The following is an 18,715-nucleotide window of genomic DNA, read 5'->3' as shown; positions in this document are numbered from 1 at the left end:
TCTCTCTCTCTCTCTCTCTCTCTCTCTCTCTCTCTCTCTCTCTCTCTCTCTCTCTCTCTTTCGTTTTGTATAATACATGGAAGTAGGGTAATCGTTAGAAAAGCGCATCACTAACATACATAACCATGTAAAAACGTAATATTGAAAAAGAAACTGTGAAAGAAAATTGACTCCTCCTACGACTTAGTTAGATCTTTCGTAGATCCTCTCGCAAATCGTGTGTATGTAGGTAAACACCTATTACGTGGTTACTTTATCACGTTTATTAGGTAGTGTGTGTTGTGGTAAAGGTGCCCGGGTGTGTAGGATGGTGTAGTCGGTAAGTAGGATGATCGTAGGTCCCCACGTTATCGATGCCAGTTTCCAAACGGGTTTTCTCTCGTAATCTCGAAACGGGTTTTGCGTTGTCTCCGCGTAATGCCACGTAGAAATGGCAAAACGCAGGACGATATCTTCCTTTTCGATGGAAACTCGTTCATTTGTTGTTCGATTTATCAAGTAGTAGTAGTAGTAGTCATAATGGAAAACGTATGGTACGGTAAACGCGATAACAAATTGCTTGACCTCATCCGAAATGATCGTCGAACGTGGATTCACTCGAACGAGTTATATTTCTTTTATTATTTTATTTTCTTATATTTTTATATTATTTTTCTATCGGTTATTACGCGGTCGTAAAAGCAAGCAAGCAAGCAAGCAAGCAAGCAACCGCAGAACGAGTTCGCGTTTTATTCGACTTTCGTTTCTCTCTGTCTCTCTTTCTCTAATTTTTTCTCATAGTTCTTTTTTACTGTTTTACTTTTTTTTTAGTCTCGTCCAGTCCACACTCCTTTTCGATTCCTTGTTTTTATTTTTCCTATAGTCACGCTATTCTCCCACAATCTCTCTCTCTCTCTCTTTTTTTTCCCGTTTTCTTCGTGAAAAACTATTGGATCGTAACCACGGAATATTACTCTCTCGCGTTCGTCCGAAATCAAACGTTTCTTCTATTACTTTTGTTTCGTTCTACTGCAGCACGTTTTCTAACGGTCTATTTTAAAGGAATAAGATATATAAATCAATTTGGCTCGTCAAACCCATTGGTTTTAATCTTTCATTTGGTTCGTTGTAAAGTTTCTTTAAAAATGATCTATGAATATAACAGCAGCAGCAGCAACTTTCACATTTAGCTTATAAACAATTTCCTCTCCCAAGTTGTGTCTTAGCTTTAAATAATTAAAAACTTTGAATGAATGAAATGTAACGCGTGAAACCATTTTGACGAATTTAACTAACGATGTATTTCCGATTGCGTTTGATCGGCCATTGATTTCGTAACGTTGAGTAACAACGAGCAAAGAAACTCACTCACTCACTCCGTACACTTTGTCGTAGAAGTAGTAGAAAATCCGTTCTAATTGTAAGCTTTCACCGATCACCGTCCTTCATAGTAAATCCCATAGGTCTCTATGTAGAGATTCAGTTCGATCGAGGAAAGTTCGTTGACTATGCAGCGCGCGTCTAATACCATGGTTGGTGTGTGGTGTCACTTACCCTATGAGTAATTCCCTCCCATTTTGGATATTTTCATTTAGCAACTAGTCCGTAGTATTATTTTGGGCAAATTCCAATAATAACGAAGCATCGATAACATCAAATATATATATATCCTGTTGTTTAACCGATTAACTATGTATATCACGTTGTCGATTGGTTGAGAGTATCGTAAAACAAGAGCATGGGTATAAATACGTACATATAGAAATCTATATACATAAATCTAGAAATATATATATATATATTGTTTAAAGTAACTTGGTTGATGTGTTGCACATTCTCTATCTCATCGTCATAAAGAAACAAGCAAACACCATCCGCAAGTACTCTGCTTCCGTAGGAAAGAAAAGAAGTAAAATCGATCCAGTTTGGTCTTGGTCGTCATCGTCGTCGATGGTGGCGGCGTATAGTACTAAGAAGGGAGCCATGTTGGATTTCAAGATGGCGCAGGACCAGAATGCACGAGGCCTCGCGAAAGCTTATTTATTAAGGGTGTCGACGACGGAGAAGCTCGACAAAGGGAAAGGTGACGCCTTTCACCTTTGGGAGAAGACAAAAGAAGCTCCTCGTTGCCCTCTCCGTTGTGTACAAAGGCCAAGAGCAAAGAGTCTCTCTAGTTTTTGTCACGGAGAAGAGAATGGGAAAGAAAAAACACGAGGGTCCCGAAGGATCTCGCATCGATCGGCGTGATAAAAGGCGAACCGAACGAAAGAACGAATGAACGAATGAGGTGTTCTCCAGATCGGCGGGGAGATGGGAGCGATTGAGCAGAAGAAGGAGGAGGACCCCCAACCCAGACAGAGTTCAAATCCAAACAGGCTGATCCATTGATCACAACTAATCCCTTTCTTTCAAGCTTTTTTCCCTCTTTTCTCTCTTCTCTCTTATTATAGTACCCTCACTCGTGTGATAATGAAATCGTCGACCGAAAGAAAGAAAAAGATTCACGTGCCCGCGGGGTGGGAAAGCAAAAAGAGAAGAGAAGAGGAGGAGGAGGAGGCTGGTGGTGGTGGTGACGAACTCTTGTACGACACTGATTTAGCGGTAGGTCAGTAAATTGGTTGAAAACTGTCGAACATGACACAGACCGACCGTACTATTACACCTCTAAACCTATTCGTTCTTTTTGATTTCCTTTTCTGTTCTGTTTCGTTCATTATTTTTTTGTTTTACCTTATTTCTTTTCTTATTTGTGTTTCCTTTGTGCTGGTTTTATCTAATTTTTCTTTTCTGCAAGATCTCTCTCTCTCTCTTTCTCTCATTGTTGTGTTGCATATACTTTTCAATCGAAGTAGCCAAACCCGAAATTAGACTTTTTCCACGATCGACATTCTTTGACCGTCGATCGGAGATGTTCGATATTCTCTCTCGCTCTTTTTCTTTAACGAATACGAGTGGTTAAGATTGTCGAACACCCTCCTTCGAAATATCGTAAGTAGCATTCGTTGCTCGTTTTAATAATCCGAGTGATTATTTTTTTCTTTATTCTTTTTTTTGTTCATTTGTAAATGTCGTGTTGTCGTTGAGTTACAAGTTTTTCCATTGTAGATAGTTTACAATATAGGATAGGATGTCTACGAGTAAATTTTGTATCGTCTTCGATTAGTAGATAGGAAAGATTTAAACCATTAGCTCGACATTTTGTTTTTGTTTCTTTTCAAGTAGTAGGTAGAAACGCTATGACTACTTGCGTCCACAATTCTATACGAATTTTGACAAAGCTTCAAAGTGTGAAACAAAATCCAAATATTCAACAAATTATGCTACGTATTTCTAATTTTTATTGGAACTATTTGGCGAGACAAAAATATATAACACGATAATGTTACGTTATTAAAATTTTCTTTGGCAAAAAGGAAAAACTAAACAAGGACTGCATTACCATGCGAAATTCTGCAAGGAGGAGACGGATATTCGGTCGATGTTACAGGGAACACAAGTTGCTGATAATACAGAAATCTACTGTTGGCACGAATGCTAACTAGCTTTTCTGTAATTGCTACGTACAAAAAGTTTTTCAACGAATCTTGACCAAACGATCATTTGTTTATTTTCCAACGAATTTCAGCTTCTTATAAAAAAAAAGAAAAGAAAAAACGATTAATTAAACGATTGGTACGAGTTTTTTGCTATTACGAAATTGTAGTTTGCGAATGGTTTATCTGTTTGGCCTCTTACCCCCGATAATAATTATGCGATTTCATAGAAAACCTCGTTGTGTGATTAATATGATTTTTACTTAAATAGAAAAAAGAGGAAAAGAAAGATTCGCGTTTATAGCATAAAATTATCGTATCCAAATACTGCAACGTGACTATATTTCCTTTGGATAGAACACGAGCAATAGTTACATAAATCTGAAAGCGTGTTCCCACCTCGTTGCAACGAGTAGCAGTAGTAGCATGTTGCGTATACCAGTTCTCGTCTAACGTTCATTGATTTTTACACTGGTCTTCGCGTGCTAACTTTTTCCAGCCCATAATTCGATGGTCTTTTCGCAAAGATATGTATTACGAAGACTCGATTGTTAATTCTCAACTAACGAAACCTATGTTAAAATCCATTCTTTTTTTTGTTTTTTTACTTCCTATGATTGAATAATAATTCAACAATTTATCGAAAATACCATTCCCATGTATACAAAATAAACGAAGCTAAGAGAAAGAACAAGTTGAAGATTGTCGAGAATTAATTGATGAAAAAATTGAGAAGATCCTCGAAGGGGAAAAGAAAATATCAGGAAGGTCTTCGCCTTTAATCAAGGCTCCTCTAGGTCATACACTTTTTTTCATGTTCTTGCTAATGAAAAATAGGAAGGGAAAGAGAGAAGAAAATGTTGGATCGGTTGTTGATGAGACGTGCAAAAGGAAAGGACACAGTCATTCGCATGAATTATTTTTCCTGAGCTGGGCGTGACCAGGGTGCACTTTGCGTATATAAGACAACACATAGTTGGGGTGGTTTTGGTATCGATGCTGGCAATGGTTCTAGTAGCAATGCTCCTACTAGCAATGCTTCTAGCGGTCGTTGCGGATTTAGGAGGGTTACTGCATTGGGGTATGGTGTTTCCCGTTGGCCATCTGTCGAGAGTACCCCCCGTGGATTAATTGGAGCCCTGCGTATTGATCCAATAACGTAGAGGTACTGGATACACGAGCCACTAACAGGGAGGGAGGGAGGGAAGTAACGCGAGTCGTCAGCCTACGAGGAGGGTTAGAGGGGTTCGAATAGAGAAAAAGGGAACGAGATAAAGCTACAGATATTTCTGGGATATATGAAATATGTTGTAAGGAATAAGAAAATCTAATAGACAAATCGTTAAACATTCATTCGCTGACATTTCAACTAATTTGAAAAATCCCTAATGGTTCATTCTTTGAATACTTTTGAGATCTTGGGTTATTTCGATTGAATTTAATACGAGTGAATATAAAAAGCAGGAAGCATAAAAAGGGAAGAGGAGATGATGTTTACTCGTTCGAGTAAGGCAGGCAGGAAGGAGGCGAGGCCACTTGCAGTTCTTTCCAAATCTTTTTTCGCTCGGCGTGCGTTTAATTTCTTTTAAAAGGATTCAGGACGCGTAAGCTTGCTAGAAAAAAGGGAAAAGGGGGAAAGTTGGGTAACTTAAAAAGCGACTAACCCCCGTCGAAGACTTTAAAGCAACAACCCCTCTAGTCATTACCATCTTGTTTCATCTCAGCCCATGCCAACGTACGTTGTTCTTCCACCGCGTTAATTGTCAGTCTTAATTAAAACTAATATCGTCCAAATTAAAACAAATTGAGAAGGCAACGCCGTTAGTGTTAGTCTTTCGCGTGTTGTAATCTCGGAATTTGTGGCTCGTTGAAAAGTTTCGCGCTCTCTCGTTCGAAAGAGAGAGAACGAAAAAATTTGGGGGAGGGGAAACTAAAAGGCAAAGAAATTGAAAAGAGAAATAAAGTTCGCGCGTTGAAAAAAAAAACAATTACTTCTCGTTCGGAAATGAAACATACCATAACTGAATGTTCTTATTGTTTTATTTCCTTGAAATTGGATTTATTATTCATCGACTCTCTCTCTCCCTCTCTCTCCAGGTTTTGTTCGGCGTACAACGTGATCGCTTGAATTTATACAGTTTCTATTGGATTATAAAGTTCTATCGAGTTTTGTTCTTTTTTTTTTTTTTTTTTTTAATCGATCGTATTATTCTTACGCGCGCACACAACGCGACTTGACAAAGTATTACACGATCAATGTTTAATAATACATATTACATGTAGATATTTAATATGCAGGTATTCTTTGAATCTCAAATCAGAACTCAACTCGATATATATATATATATAAATATCTAAATACTACGTGTGCATATCTAATTACACATAAGGTAATGGTGCTTATATCAACGTTTATACAGTTAACGTGTACGTGTGAACATAGCTTGATTACAGCTGCCACTGCGACGTGCAACGCATGCAAACTGCTGCCCGCCGCAAATACATAGATTATATCGATCCGGGGACTTTTCACTCCGTCGGAAAAACTCGTCGGCAACTTTACGTGTCGCGTCGGAGTTTGATTATGTTTGCGATGCTACAAAATTTTCCTTTTAACTTTAACTTTTTCTTTTTCTTTTTCTTTTCTCCCCGGTCGAGAGAAATCTTTTTAGCCGACCAAATTAATTTCTACGACTATTATTTGCATGATCGAAAGAGAAAAGAAAAGAAAGGAAAAGAAAAAATAATGCTAAGAAATATACGACGCGCGATTTATTCTAATGGAAGTGTGTTAATAATAGAGAATTGACCAAAGTATTATCTAAAATCTATAGTAATGCGCCTACACAACAACGAACGACATCTGCATGTGGCAGCATGTACTCTACGATCTACAACATCTATGGGGTTCTCTGTCTAAGGTCTCTCACGCGAATTAACATGGCGGACCTTTCTCTTTTTTTAATATACATTTTTCAGAGAATTAGAGTTTGACCAGGATTCTCATCGGTTGACTTGTTTCCGTTCGTGGTTGTTGGGTTGTCCCTTTTCGTCCATCTTGCTTGTATTCATTTCTGCTTTTCTTCTCTACTTTTTTTTTCGGCATCCTCCAGATAAATAAAAGGTAACAGCTAGCTAGCTAGGTTTCCTCTTGGTATCCCTCTTCTCCTCCCTCTTCTATCCCTTTTCTTATCGATGGAAGATTCGCCACCTAGCGTCCATGCCCTGAAGTAAAGTACAGAGAGAGGGCGAGCCGACAACGCGTTCCCATCCAACCCCAATCGCGACTTCTCTGCTGCTCCACCCCATATCATTCGAAGCACCACAGAAAAAGCACCCACTATTCACAGTCATCACGTTTTAACAACTTGTCTCCGTCACGATCATCATAGTTAGACGCCACCAACACGGTTGTCCCTCGACACTTCTCACAAATCTCACCAACAAAGAATGGCCCTCTCCATCTTCATTTCGTATCATCATTTCTATCAGATTTTTCGCGAGCAACCTTGATATGTTAACATTTGCATCGATCTCGTTCGAGACTACCACCACCCCTCTTTATGGAGTCACTCCTAATTTGGTATACCAAACTACGCTTGGATACAAAATCGATTATTTAGGATCTGCTTCGAATAAGACATTATTGGGGTTTTTCTTTTTTGCAATCAAATGATTCATACCAGAAAATAAAAAAAGTCTAGTTACATGTCCAGTCGTGGAAGTCGTTCAAAGGAAGAGAGATTCGAGACTACCAATTATAGACTTTGAATTACCTATAATTACTTAGAGGATTCTTCAAACTCTATATTATGTTAGTTCTCAGGAGAAACAAAGTTTCGAATCATTGTATATAATAGGATATTATTGTTTCTTAACCAAACTGATAATAAATGTATGAGAATTTTTGTTGAGAAAATTGTGACATCGTTTTCGCGTTTGAACACCGGCCATCTTGGCAAATGGCAAGCAGAGAGAGCATGCCTGCGAAAACGAAACGTATCTTGTCCTAAATATCTTCTCTCAATCACTGGGGAAATGGGAGACGGATTTTTCGAGACGCGAGATAACTTGGGAGAATCGTTTTCGAATGAATGTCTTTGTCCCGACGATTACGAGATTAAAAAGAACGAGGAAGAAGCAAGCCGCGCCTTCCAGGAGGAGCTACCTTATCGACCGGAAACACCACATCGTTCGTGTAGCATCTACATTGGCGATAATAAAAGAGACACCTCCGCGTTCACCTCGTGGCCATCTTTCTTCCTAAAAGCCTCGGATTACTAAGGATGACGATGGGCCACGAATGTGTTGGCAATTTTCTAAATTTTCATTCCTATACTCACACCCATCATCTATCCGTTTAAATATGTACATATATGATAAAACATAATAATGGTTGCTCGATCAAACAAAGTTTGTTCACGAAGCAGCACCAAACAAGATAATACGACACCCCTCCCAGCCGTGTTTTATTAATCCAACGAAGAATAAGAATAAGAAGAAGAAGAAGAAGAAAAGTAATGAAACACGAAAGATGAAATTGTAAGAAGAGGTGTATTAGGAATAGAGAGGTGTTCAGCCATCGCGGCGGTGTTATTTTTCCTGAAAAAAATCCTTGGCGTCGAGGATCAGTCGTCGTCGTCGTCGTCGTGGTGGTGGTGGTGGTGGTGGCGGTGGCGTTGAATGGACCACGAGACGAGGACAATGTCCCATCACACCAGTAACTTTTTGAAGGCGTACTGCTGTGACAGGACAATATCCCCGGCACTGGTCCACATGTGTCCTGCGGGTGGGTCCTCTTCCCTCGTCCGATGTGATAGTGCCACTGAACAACAGTCCCGATATCTTTCTCAAACACAGGAGGAAGAGGAGGAGAATGAATCTCTTGAAAAAATATCCCAAATACTTTAGCTACATTTTGGTAGATTCTGGGTGGTGGATCGATCGATTACTCGAATCCGCGACGCGCCAACTCGCGGCGTCTACGTTGCTGCTTGCGTGTTTCTTCTTACGTCGATGAAAAAGAAAAAAAAGGTTAAGAACTGCAGCAACGACGGACACGACGACGGCAACGACAATGACGACGAAAGACCCGGTGTGTTAAAAGTAAAAATAAAGGTAAAGGCGAAGAAAATGTTCAACGAGAAGAAGAAGGTTTGTTCTCGTTCGCGTTCAACCGAATGTTCCTCTCGCGGATTGGTGAAACACCACGTATCGCTCGGCCGAGCGTCCCGACGGCACTGCGTCTCTCGATGGCGGTGCCGTCTCCGCACCCTGTCCCTCCCCCACCCAAAAAGCGGGAGAGAGACGATCGGCTACCTTGGAGCCCCACCAGAGCAGGACTCACCCTCAAAACCACCGACTCCTCTCTCGGCGAAGGTGGTCGCGTCTGCGTGCCTTGTTTCCTCCTCGCGCTTGCGCGTATTCGAGGTGCGCGCACGCAACAACCCCTTAGAAGAGGGTAGCCGAACGACTCGATGGTTACCGCGAGGCCACTGCTGCTGCTTCTGCTGCTGTTTACCAGCCATTGGAATATTCACTGAGATACACTGAAAATATTTTTTCATAGATATTACACATTGAAATAGTATACTCTTCGTAATTTTCTTCTTTCCTTTCCCATTCGATGTCTTCTCGCTTCTCTTCCCTCTTCTTCTTCTTCTTCTTCCTTTTTTTCTTCAACGCGTTTACTGGTGGGTGGTGGTGGTGGGTATGGCGAATAACCAAGCGAACAACAACGGGGTCATGGCTAAAAAAAGCGTTCTGTTCTACCGCAAGTTTGACGATGCGTCCGTTGTCGTTCCAATCAATTTTGGATTTACGACCAATTCCAAATCCAATTCTATATTTTCCTGTCTTACCGATGGCAGTGTAACCTGCTGCTAGGGAGGGATTGAAGAATATAGGAAGATGAAATAAACCCTGGTCTCTCCTCTATCCTACATCCATCGTGCGAAAATTTTCCTTGCCTCCGATGGATGGATGGATAGATGTGTGTATGTTTATGTGTGTGCGTTAGGGCTAAGAGAGATTCCCCCATCCCGATCGATTTCTTCCACGAGCTAGGGAAAAACGAAGTAGGAAATTCTCTCGGTTGGAGGAAGAAATTCGAGAAGGAGATCTATCAAGAAAAAGAAAGAAAGAAATAAAGAAGAAGAATAGAAGATAGAAGGAGAAAAGTAAAGAAGAAAGAATGTTCGCAGGGGTGGATCAGGCCGCACGCGGTATTGCTACGGTAAGGTGCGGTGTGCGGGGTTAGAACGCTACGACCCCCGGAAGAGTCCGCTGGAGAGGGAAAGAACGGTGGAGGGGTGTATTGATCCACCAGCTGCGCGTTCTCTCACCCCCTCCGCCTCCTCCACCACCACCATCATCGCCACCACCGTCAGCACCACCGTTCGTACATCGAAACACGTTCGCTCGTTTCTCTTCGACCCTCTCCCAGCAGGCAGGCAGGCAGGCACTCTACTTGCCTCGGGACCTTCTCTTCGCGATCGTGCATCCCCTTTCTCGTCTCGCAAGCTCGACGGCGCACCCCACCCTGCGTGCACCCTCTTTCTCTCTCTAACTGTGCCCGCGAACCTCCACGATATATCCAAACCGACGAACTCTTTCTCTTATATACTTTTATTCTATTTCCTAGCTTTATCCATTTTATTCTATCTCCTTCCCTAGATGTTTTCTTCTATTCTGTCTTATTTTTTCTGCATCCCCTAGAATCCGTTTTTTCTTCCCCTTCATTTCTTTCCCCTCTCGTGTCAGGGTTGCTCCTTATTCGCTGAATTTCAGGATAATGCTGTTCGCGTGATCGTCCAAGAAAGGTCTTCCTTTCTTTCTTTCTTTCTTTCTTCTCTTCTCGAGGATCGATATGTCATGAAGGAAAAGATGAAGAATTAGTCAATCAGATTTCTGTCACATGTGCGGATGAAAACGTAGAATTGTATCCATTTGTACAATATCAGCTAGACGTTCGAACAAACTTTCGAATTATTTGTCATTTCCTTTCGACGTTCACAACAACAAAAAACACCTCTCACTTGGTAATCGTCGTGTTAGTCGATCGATTATGTTGGAAGCCAACAATCAATTCGATTCTGGATGATGGTATATAATCAAAAACTAATAGGCAGGAAATAAATTTTCTTTATTCGTAGTTTGAGTAGATAACAAAAGACAGACCTTGAGAATGCGGGGGTTTCGCAAGTCGAAAAATCTTGGTTCCGAAGGTATTTCGAATCGATGATAATCCCCGAGCCTAAAATGCAAGTAAACGAAAAATGATTTTCTAAAAAAGGGACTTTGTTAACGAAGGACTTACGTTACATCGATTGTAGTCACAAACATCCTGTGGTAGCACATGAAAGAGATGGCAATCAATACCGCTGCATTAACTGCTAACAGTGGTACGAACTGAAACATACGACACGATATGCTTAAAGAAACATCATTTTAGCAAGATTATCAATCTAGATGTTAGCGTATATAGTTCCCGTATTCGTATCAAAATGATTTAGTTGAAATAAAAGGGATAGGAGCGTGTCCCTGTTCGACGATCCAGTAATAGGCGTCCTAACGAATCCGTGAAATTTCTGTTTCAGCGCCGGCATGGAGGCAGCGAACGGTGCTATCGAGCACGATTTTCACAATGCTTTGGTACCGATAAACGGCAGCCATTCTGGCAGTTCTGGTAGAAGTACGCCAAACGGAGGTGATCCAGCTCCAGGGAAACTCTTTGTCGGTGGTCTGTCGTGGCAAACCAGTAGCGAAAAACTCAGGGAATATTTTGGCATATTTGGGACCGTTACTGATGTACTCATCATGAAAGATCCCGTTACACAGGTCGGTTTATCAACATGACTCTCTCGAGGAATTATAAGGAGCGCTTTATACACGAGGCTGTTTGCATCTTCGTTCGAATTTATTTTGCAAGAAAATTCAAAACGTATTTTCCGATTGGTAACACGATAAACGAGAAATTTGTCAATACAGATCCAGCCAGCCAGCAGCTTCGTGTATTTGCTTCCGAATCGACCAATTTTTCGTCTCTTTCTCGATAGGTCAAATCGTACATTAAATCAGTTCTTTCCTTGTACCTTCCAAGTATCTAATTTCTATATATATATATGTACAAGGCGCGCGACAAGCTCGTTTTCAAGGAGATTCGATGCACCAGTTTCTATTCCTTTCACTTTTGCACGAGACTTTATACAGTAGAAAGTAGAAAGAGAGTTGTACTAATCGATGTAACTAATAGCTGAGAGAGTATAAAGGAAGTAGAACGTAATAGTACAATGTATATTGACCGTAAAAAGTGACAAAGGGCAGAAATATATATATGTATATATATATATATATATATATACATATCGAATACATATATATACATATATATATCAAAAGTTTGCTATACACGTAATTGGGAGAAGACGTTTCGCGTAGGGGATTCGAGATTACTCACGAGCCGTAATTGATATTTTCAAATTTTATTCTCCTTGTCTTATATTTAACCCTAGAATGTTTGTCTTTAAATTAGCTTGGAAAGCCTTGCATGTAAATGGTAGTTTGGTAGCATTAGCTAATTGTAAATAACAACATTTATATATACATTTTCTATATATATATATTATATATTTATTTGTAATACGACTACTACTTTTTCGATGCAGTTAGAATCAGGAGGCACACATATGCCTATATATAGGTATGAGTGCATCGTACATTTCGTCGATTGGAAATCGTTCGGGGAAAAAGAGGAGACCGTGTTCTCGAGTTTCCGCGCGATAACGCAATAATTATTGGCCCAGGTGTTGTCGAGCAGCGTGTTTGAGTTTAGGGGGAAGTAAAAAAAAAAAAAAAGAAAAAAAAAAAAGAACCGGAAAGAGACAAAAATCAGGAGAATTTAAGAGAAAAGAGCTAAGCGTAATAATAAGTTGACAAAGCAAAAGAATGAGAGTCCCAAAAAAGGTAGAGAAAGCGGACAGTCGTGCATCGTGGCCGTTCTGGCTTTATCGGTTACAGCGTAGTCGTGGGTTCGGCTTCATCACGTTCGCCGAGCCCGGGAGCGTCGACAAGGTGCTGCAGCGTCCGGTCCACACCCTTGACGGGAAGAAGATCGACCCGAAGCACGCGACGCCGAAGAACCGCGCGAAGCAGGCCAATCGGACGAAGAAGATCTTCGTCGGCGGGGTCAGTCAGGAGACGAGTAGCGAGGAGGTCAAGGCCTACTTCAACCAGTTTGGCAAGGTCGAGGAGACGGTGATGCTGATGGACCAGCAGACGAAGCGGCACCGGGGCTTCGGTTTCGTCACCTTCGAGAACGAGGACGTCGTGGACCGCGTCTGCGAGATCCACTTCCACACGATAAAGAACAAGAAGGTCGAGTGCAAGAAGGCTCAGCCGAAGGAGGCGGTGCAGCCGGGCGCCCTGGCCCTCGGGAAGAGAGTGGTCCTGGGCGCGTTGGGCGTCAGGCTGGCGCCCCAGCCGCCGCTTCCCGTGACCGCGGCGGCCTCCCAGCTGGTGGCCGCCCAGGCGCAGGCCCAGGTTCAGGCAGCGGCAGCGGCCGCGGCCGCGGCCGCCCAAGTGCAAAACGCGGTCGCCGGGTACGGCAAACTCTTTGCCAGCGGGTATCCCGCGTTGTCCGCGTACCGATACGCGCCCTACCCGATTCCGGCGGCCGGACTCGCCGCGGCTGCCGCGGCGGCCGCCCAAGCGCAGGCCCAGGCGCAGGCCCCTGCTCCGGCCCCGCCTGCGGCTGCTGCCGCTGCCGCCGCCGCCGCCGCGGCGAGTCCGGCCGCCCAGGCGGCCCCCGGCAACCCCTATCAAGGCTACTCGCTCACCAACGTCGACATGTCCAGCTTCCAAGGGGTCGACTGGAGCTCCATGTACGGCATGGGCATGTACGTCTAATCCTCGCCCCATCCTTCTTCCATTGCGCGTTCTTTCTACTCGCTTCTACCGACCTACCCCTAAATCCACGCCCCGCTCCTTCCCTCGATCTACCTGTCCCCCCAAATCGGACGAGAATTTACAAGTGCCTGCTGCTTTTCTCTCTGGAGTCTACGACGTCGACAAGAATATCGCGGGGCAACCATCGTCGCGACGATCCCTTTGGTAGAAGCGCGCGAACGCACGCACCATGAAATAGATCAAAAGTTCAAACCGATAAAGACTGGAATACGGGTATGTACCGCAGGAGGATGACTGATCTCCTCGATTAGAGAGATATTTCGTAGCCACGAGAAGTCGCGACATGTTCAAATGTGTTAATCTCTAGTTAAGGGCGAGCTCGTCGAGAGAACTAATTAAATTATCGAGGAAAAGAAAGATAACACGCGAATGCTTCCAAACCAATTCCAAAGTTATTTCTTTTATTTTTCCCCCCCCCCCATTATCTCGATTCGAAGCTAAGCCATATTTAGGGGGGGTTTATAATATCATCGTATCGTTATTTTTGTCGTTGCGGTTTGGTGCTCTTCTTCTACCGCTCCCCGAGGATCGTAATTATCAATTAAAAAATTCGCGTCACCGGATCCGACCTTTTTTCTTTTTTTTTTTAGACGCGCAATGGAAGCAATAAAATATAACGGGTGTGGTAGGATCGACACCGGCAACGAACGAACACGTTTTCCAAAAGGGTCTCCATTTTTTTTGAAACACTTTTTGTTTTTCCCTATTCTATTATATTATTTTTTCGCGTTGCGTACCTTATAGGAAGAACTTGTCGGTCGTGCGTTTTCCCGAGAAATGTCAATTCCAACAGTGTGCATAAGATCGATCTTTTTTTTCTCGACTTTCGATGCGCGCCCTTCTCGGGAAAATGCAACGCAACGCAACGCAACTCTACACTTTCCGTAAAAATAAATAAATAACAAACAAAAAAAAAAAGACACGCATCATACACGGGGACGCGAGAGATATTTGCATGATGTGTATGATACGCGAATACTCTATAGATAAACACACGGCACACACATTAAATACTTGCATACATATAATATTAACATATGTAAGGATTAACATATGTCGTTTTCGATCGACAAGAGTACAGACAAATACGTCTAGATATATGATGTATAGTATAATACATATATATTTTTCTTCGAGTAACGGAAGACAATATTTCTCTGATCTTCGTCGCGCGTACACACACATATTATTATAATATTAAAATAATAACTTTTTAGACGACGCGTTAATAAAAAGCTGGGGTTTAAAGTTGCATCAACGGATTAAGAAAGAAAAATGCATATACACAAGAACAAAGTAAAAAAAAAAACCCTATTTGTATTTGTGTTGTACACAGAGAAAGAGAGCGGGACACGCGTAAATTATACGAGAAGACGCGCATATATAGGTAATATATTTAAGAAGACATTTGGACATCCATTTTAAAAGACCCGCGTTACGTAATCGTCGCGAGCGCGTAATTGGTCGAAAACGACGACAAGGAGGAGGAGGAGGAGGAGAAGGAGGAGGACGATGATTCTTTTTTGAAAGACGGGTGTGTTATAATAGTAGAACGACTGCGTTTATCCTTCTATCGCGATTACGGTGAGTCTACTTAAACTCAATAATTAATAAATGGTGATAAAAATGATTAAGAGTTTTGACGAATAAGAATAAGGAGGCAAAAATAATTAAGCCTGCGAGCGCGCTCTATTTTCGCGCTAAAAAAAATAATAATATAAGATATAAAATAATAATTATATCATTATAATTATATATATAAGAGAGAAGAAAACAAAACACAGAGGATACTCGTTCATAGGTTTACGTTTTAACGGTATGTTTATATAAGTGTATACACGTATGTGCGTGCGTACTGGACACGTGCGATGGATGGGTGCCGTTGTTGGGTGCTGCCTGTGCTCTATGCAAAGTACAAATGTACGTGCGTGTATGCTCGTATATATGCGTATGTATATTATATATACATAAATATTCTATAATAATAATAATAATAATAATAATAATAATAATAATAATAATAATAATGTGTAAGTCGCGTTCTTCGTACGTTGGCAAACGAACAAGATGTGAAATCCATGATTGAGATTAGCTGGTGTGAGAGGCGTTTTGATCTAATGGCGAATCCAATAATGAAATTAATTTCTATTTATAATAAGTGCAGGAATGAAAACACTTAGTCAATAAGAAGCGAATTAATTTATATAATAAAATTTCCCGCGTGGTGGGTACACGCGTCCTGCCGAGTTTCATCGAAGTCCGAAACTTGACTAAAATAATTAATAAACATTTGTGGTGTGTGTGTGTGAAAAATGCCAAATTAACCCTCGGTCTGTCTCGGGGAAATTTCATTTTTCTTTCGTCTTAAATTTCTAAACCCTACCCCCCTCCCACCGCGTAGAATTAAGCGATTCGATTGATCGATCTTTATTATTATTATTATTATTATTATTATTATTATTATTACTCTTTCCTCTCCTATTTATTATAATTAAGGGCTACTATTTACTTTACTATCACCCTCACCATCCCCTGTTATCAAAGTATTATTTAACAAATCTTTCTACCCCCTCTGAGCGATTTATTCTTCTATTTTCTTTTCCTTTTCATAGAGCTTTTTCCTATTATTATTTAAGTTTCGCGATGATAGACCGAGGGAACGGGGGATGCTACGATGAAGAGATGATAAAAAAAGAAATTAGGATGGGGACAAAAGTGGGGCAAGCGAGAAATATCAGGGTGTACAATTTGATGAAACGATAAGACAAAAGAAAAAGAAAAAAACAAATGCAGCGTTTATTATCATTACCATTATTATTATTATTTTTCTAATCAATATCGGATATCGATAATCTCGGAACGACGTTGTCCTAGCGCGAGAAGGGACGAAGAATGTGAGAAATTTCGAGCAATAAGCGATAAAACAACCTTATTAAAGCATCTACAATATTACCACTTTATCAATATGTACCTATATTAATAATAATAATAATAATAATTAATAAAGATAAGAGCGAGCGTTGCGTACGTAGTAAGTCTTACGAGATGATGGAAATAAAATCTAGAGATACGAAAACTTAATACTTAAGAGGACGCTGAGAAAGAAAAGAATAGAAAAGAAAAGAAAAGAAAAGAAAAGAAAAAGGTTCGGGGTGGTGTGGGGTGGGGGTGGGGCTTTTGAGGGGGAGAAGGTGGAAAATGAAATAAACGAGAAAGGGAAAAAGAAAAGCGTGAGAGAAAGGGCATACGCTAGGGGTGAAAGAAAATAGGGACGGGGGTGGGAAGGGTTTTTCATCCCTTCCGAACGACAAGTAATATTCTCTAGTGATATACACATATACATATATTATTATATATGTATATATATATAATAATAATAAATAAATAATAATAATAATAATAATAATATATATATATATAATAATAATAATAATAATAATAATAATATTAATTATAAACAATATTATTATATATATGACGATAATCATACCGTATTAATTATTAGCGACGAGAGAATACTTACGAGCTATGTTTAATGACTTACGAATGAAAATAATATGTTTTACAATTGTAAAAGAGGGATATTTGATGAACTAAATGAACAGGAAGGAGATTTATTTGGCGAATAAATATAAACAATTTAACGCCATCGATTGATAAAAGTTAACGTGGCATTTGCGTGTGCGTGTGATAATGCTAACGAAAAAGAAAGAAAGAAAAAAAGATAAGGGAAGATTACTTACAATTAATGCTATTGGCAAAGAGAGATGAACGAGATACCGGGCATGAATTTTTTACTTGTTCTAATACATCAAATTCTCTCTCTCTCTCTCTCTCTCCCTCTATAAAAAAAAAAAAATAATAATAATTAACGATTTTATTTGATTTGATTCAACTGTAACAGCAACCCCGGTATCGCAAACACGTCTTCCCTCTCTCTCTCTCTCTCTCTCCTCCTATTTCTCCTATTTGACAAACAAAATTTTTCCTTTTCGAAGGAGAGAAAGAGAGTCGTCCCTATTTTTTGTTTTTTTTTTATCTGAACACACGCACACCATTTACCACGTATACGACACGTACGAGATAAAATTTTCGGAAGAATTCTCTTTCCCTCTTTCTCTCTCTCTCTCTCTCTCTCTATCTTTCTTTTTCTCTCACTTTTTTCTGTCTTTCCCTCTCTCTCTCTCTCTCTCTCTCTCTCTGTGTTGTACGGCTTGCTCGTCGATAAGGGAGAAAAAAAAAATAAAAGTCGAGCTTTCGTGATATTTGTACTTAACTGTTAAGTCCCCATTAATAAAAAAAAAGAAGCTGGTGTGTTTTTAAAGTAAAATAATACAAGCGAATAATCGAGTTAACGTGATTATCAAAGCGTCGTTGATAGCAATAACATTTTTGGTATATGATGATGATGATGATGATGATGATGATGATGATGATGAATGTTTGATGCGTTCGACTCGACGAGCAAGCGAATTAAATCGGCAATAAATAATAAGTAAAAATCGTTTTAGGCGTACGGGAATATCGAATTTCTTCGATGGGGGTTTTTATTTTTTTGTTTCCTCTTAAAAATTGTTTTAGACAAAGTTAGGAATAATTACGAGAGAAACGTACGAGCGAATAAAGTAAAGTTAATTCATCTTTTCTCGCACGGGGGTTGCACACGGATTTCAAAATAAAAAAGATGGAAAAAGAAAAAAAAAGAAAGAAGAAAAAAAGGTGCGGGCGAGACTGCGTTGCGTTTACAAGAATTCGTCATAGTTTCTCTATCTTATTTTTTTTTTTTTTTTCATCTTCTTTCCTTCCCCTATTTCTCATCCCTTAACGAACAAATCTTCTTCCTGGTTTTTTCTTTCTCTCTCTCTCTCTCTTTCTATCCTTGAAATTCATATCCCAGTCATCTCCCAACCCCCCAAACCCCATGCCAAGAAATACCTATTTAATATTACCACAACCGATGATCATATATATGTATTTTACATTGCGGATGTCTAAAGTAATTTATTATTAACGTAGCTTGTATTTTGATGAGCGCTAACCATCTACTAGTTGACTGTATGAATCATTAGGTGAAGCATGCTGGTTGAATTATCTTCTTCCAACTTTAATATCTTTATCTTTTTCTTTCTTACCTTTAATTTTTTTTTTTTTCACGGATATATTATATATATATTGTCATATACATATATACATATATATATATATTTACGATCGAATAATAAACGAAATTACTTTCT

At 40.2% G+C, this 18,715-nt stretch overlaps 1 protein-coding gene across 16 annotated transcripts in view; it reads left to right on the top strand.

Annotated features, from left to right (window-relative positions):
- LOC106786646 (RNA-binding protein Musashi homolog Rbp6) overlaps positions 1–16,621 on the top strand; it is a 57,890-nt gene extending 41,269 nt beyond the window's left edge. For 7 of the 16 annotated variants that reach the window (XM_014748256.1, XM_014748258.1, XM_014748266.1 and 4 more), the window contains 3 exons: positions 11,111–11,351; positions 12,531–13,177; positions 13,298–16,621. In XM_014748256.1, coding sequence (XP_014603742.1) covers positions 11,111–11,351; positions 12,531–13,177; positions 13,298–13,418 — 1,009 coding nt within the window. In that variant the 3' untranslated portion in view covers positions 13,419–16,621. Of the gene's footprint in view, positions 1–1,876; positions 2,585–10,849; positions 10,916–11,110; positions 11,352–12,530; positions 13,182–13,293 lie in introns of those variants that run through there. The other 9 variants (XM_014748271.1, XM_014748262.1, XM_014748264.1 and 6 more) reach the window with 5 other exon arrangements.
- The last annotated feature ends 2,094 nt before the right edge of the window (positions 16,622–18,715 follow it).

This window comes from Polistes canadensis, unplaced genomic scaffold (genome assembly GCF_001313835.1).
Source record: "Polistes canadensis isolate GaletaPanama2010 unplaced genomic scaffold, ASM131383v1 scaffold_79, whole genome shotgun sequence".
Taxonomy (NCBI): Eukaryota; Metazoa; Arthropoda; class Insecta; order Hymenoptera; family Vespidae; genus Polistes; species Polistes canadensis.
The sequence above is the reverse complement of the archived record's forward strand: the minus strand, read 5'-3'. Positions and strand labels throughout refer to the sequence as shown.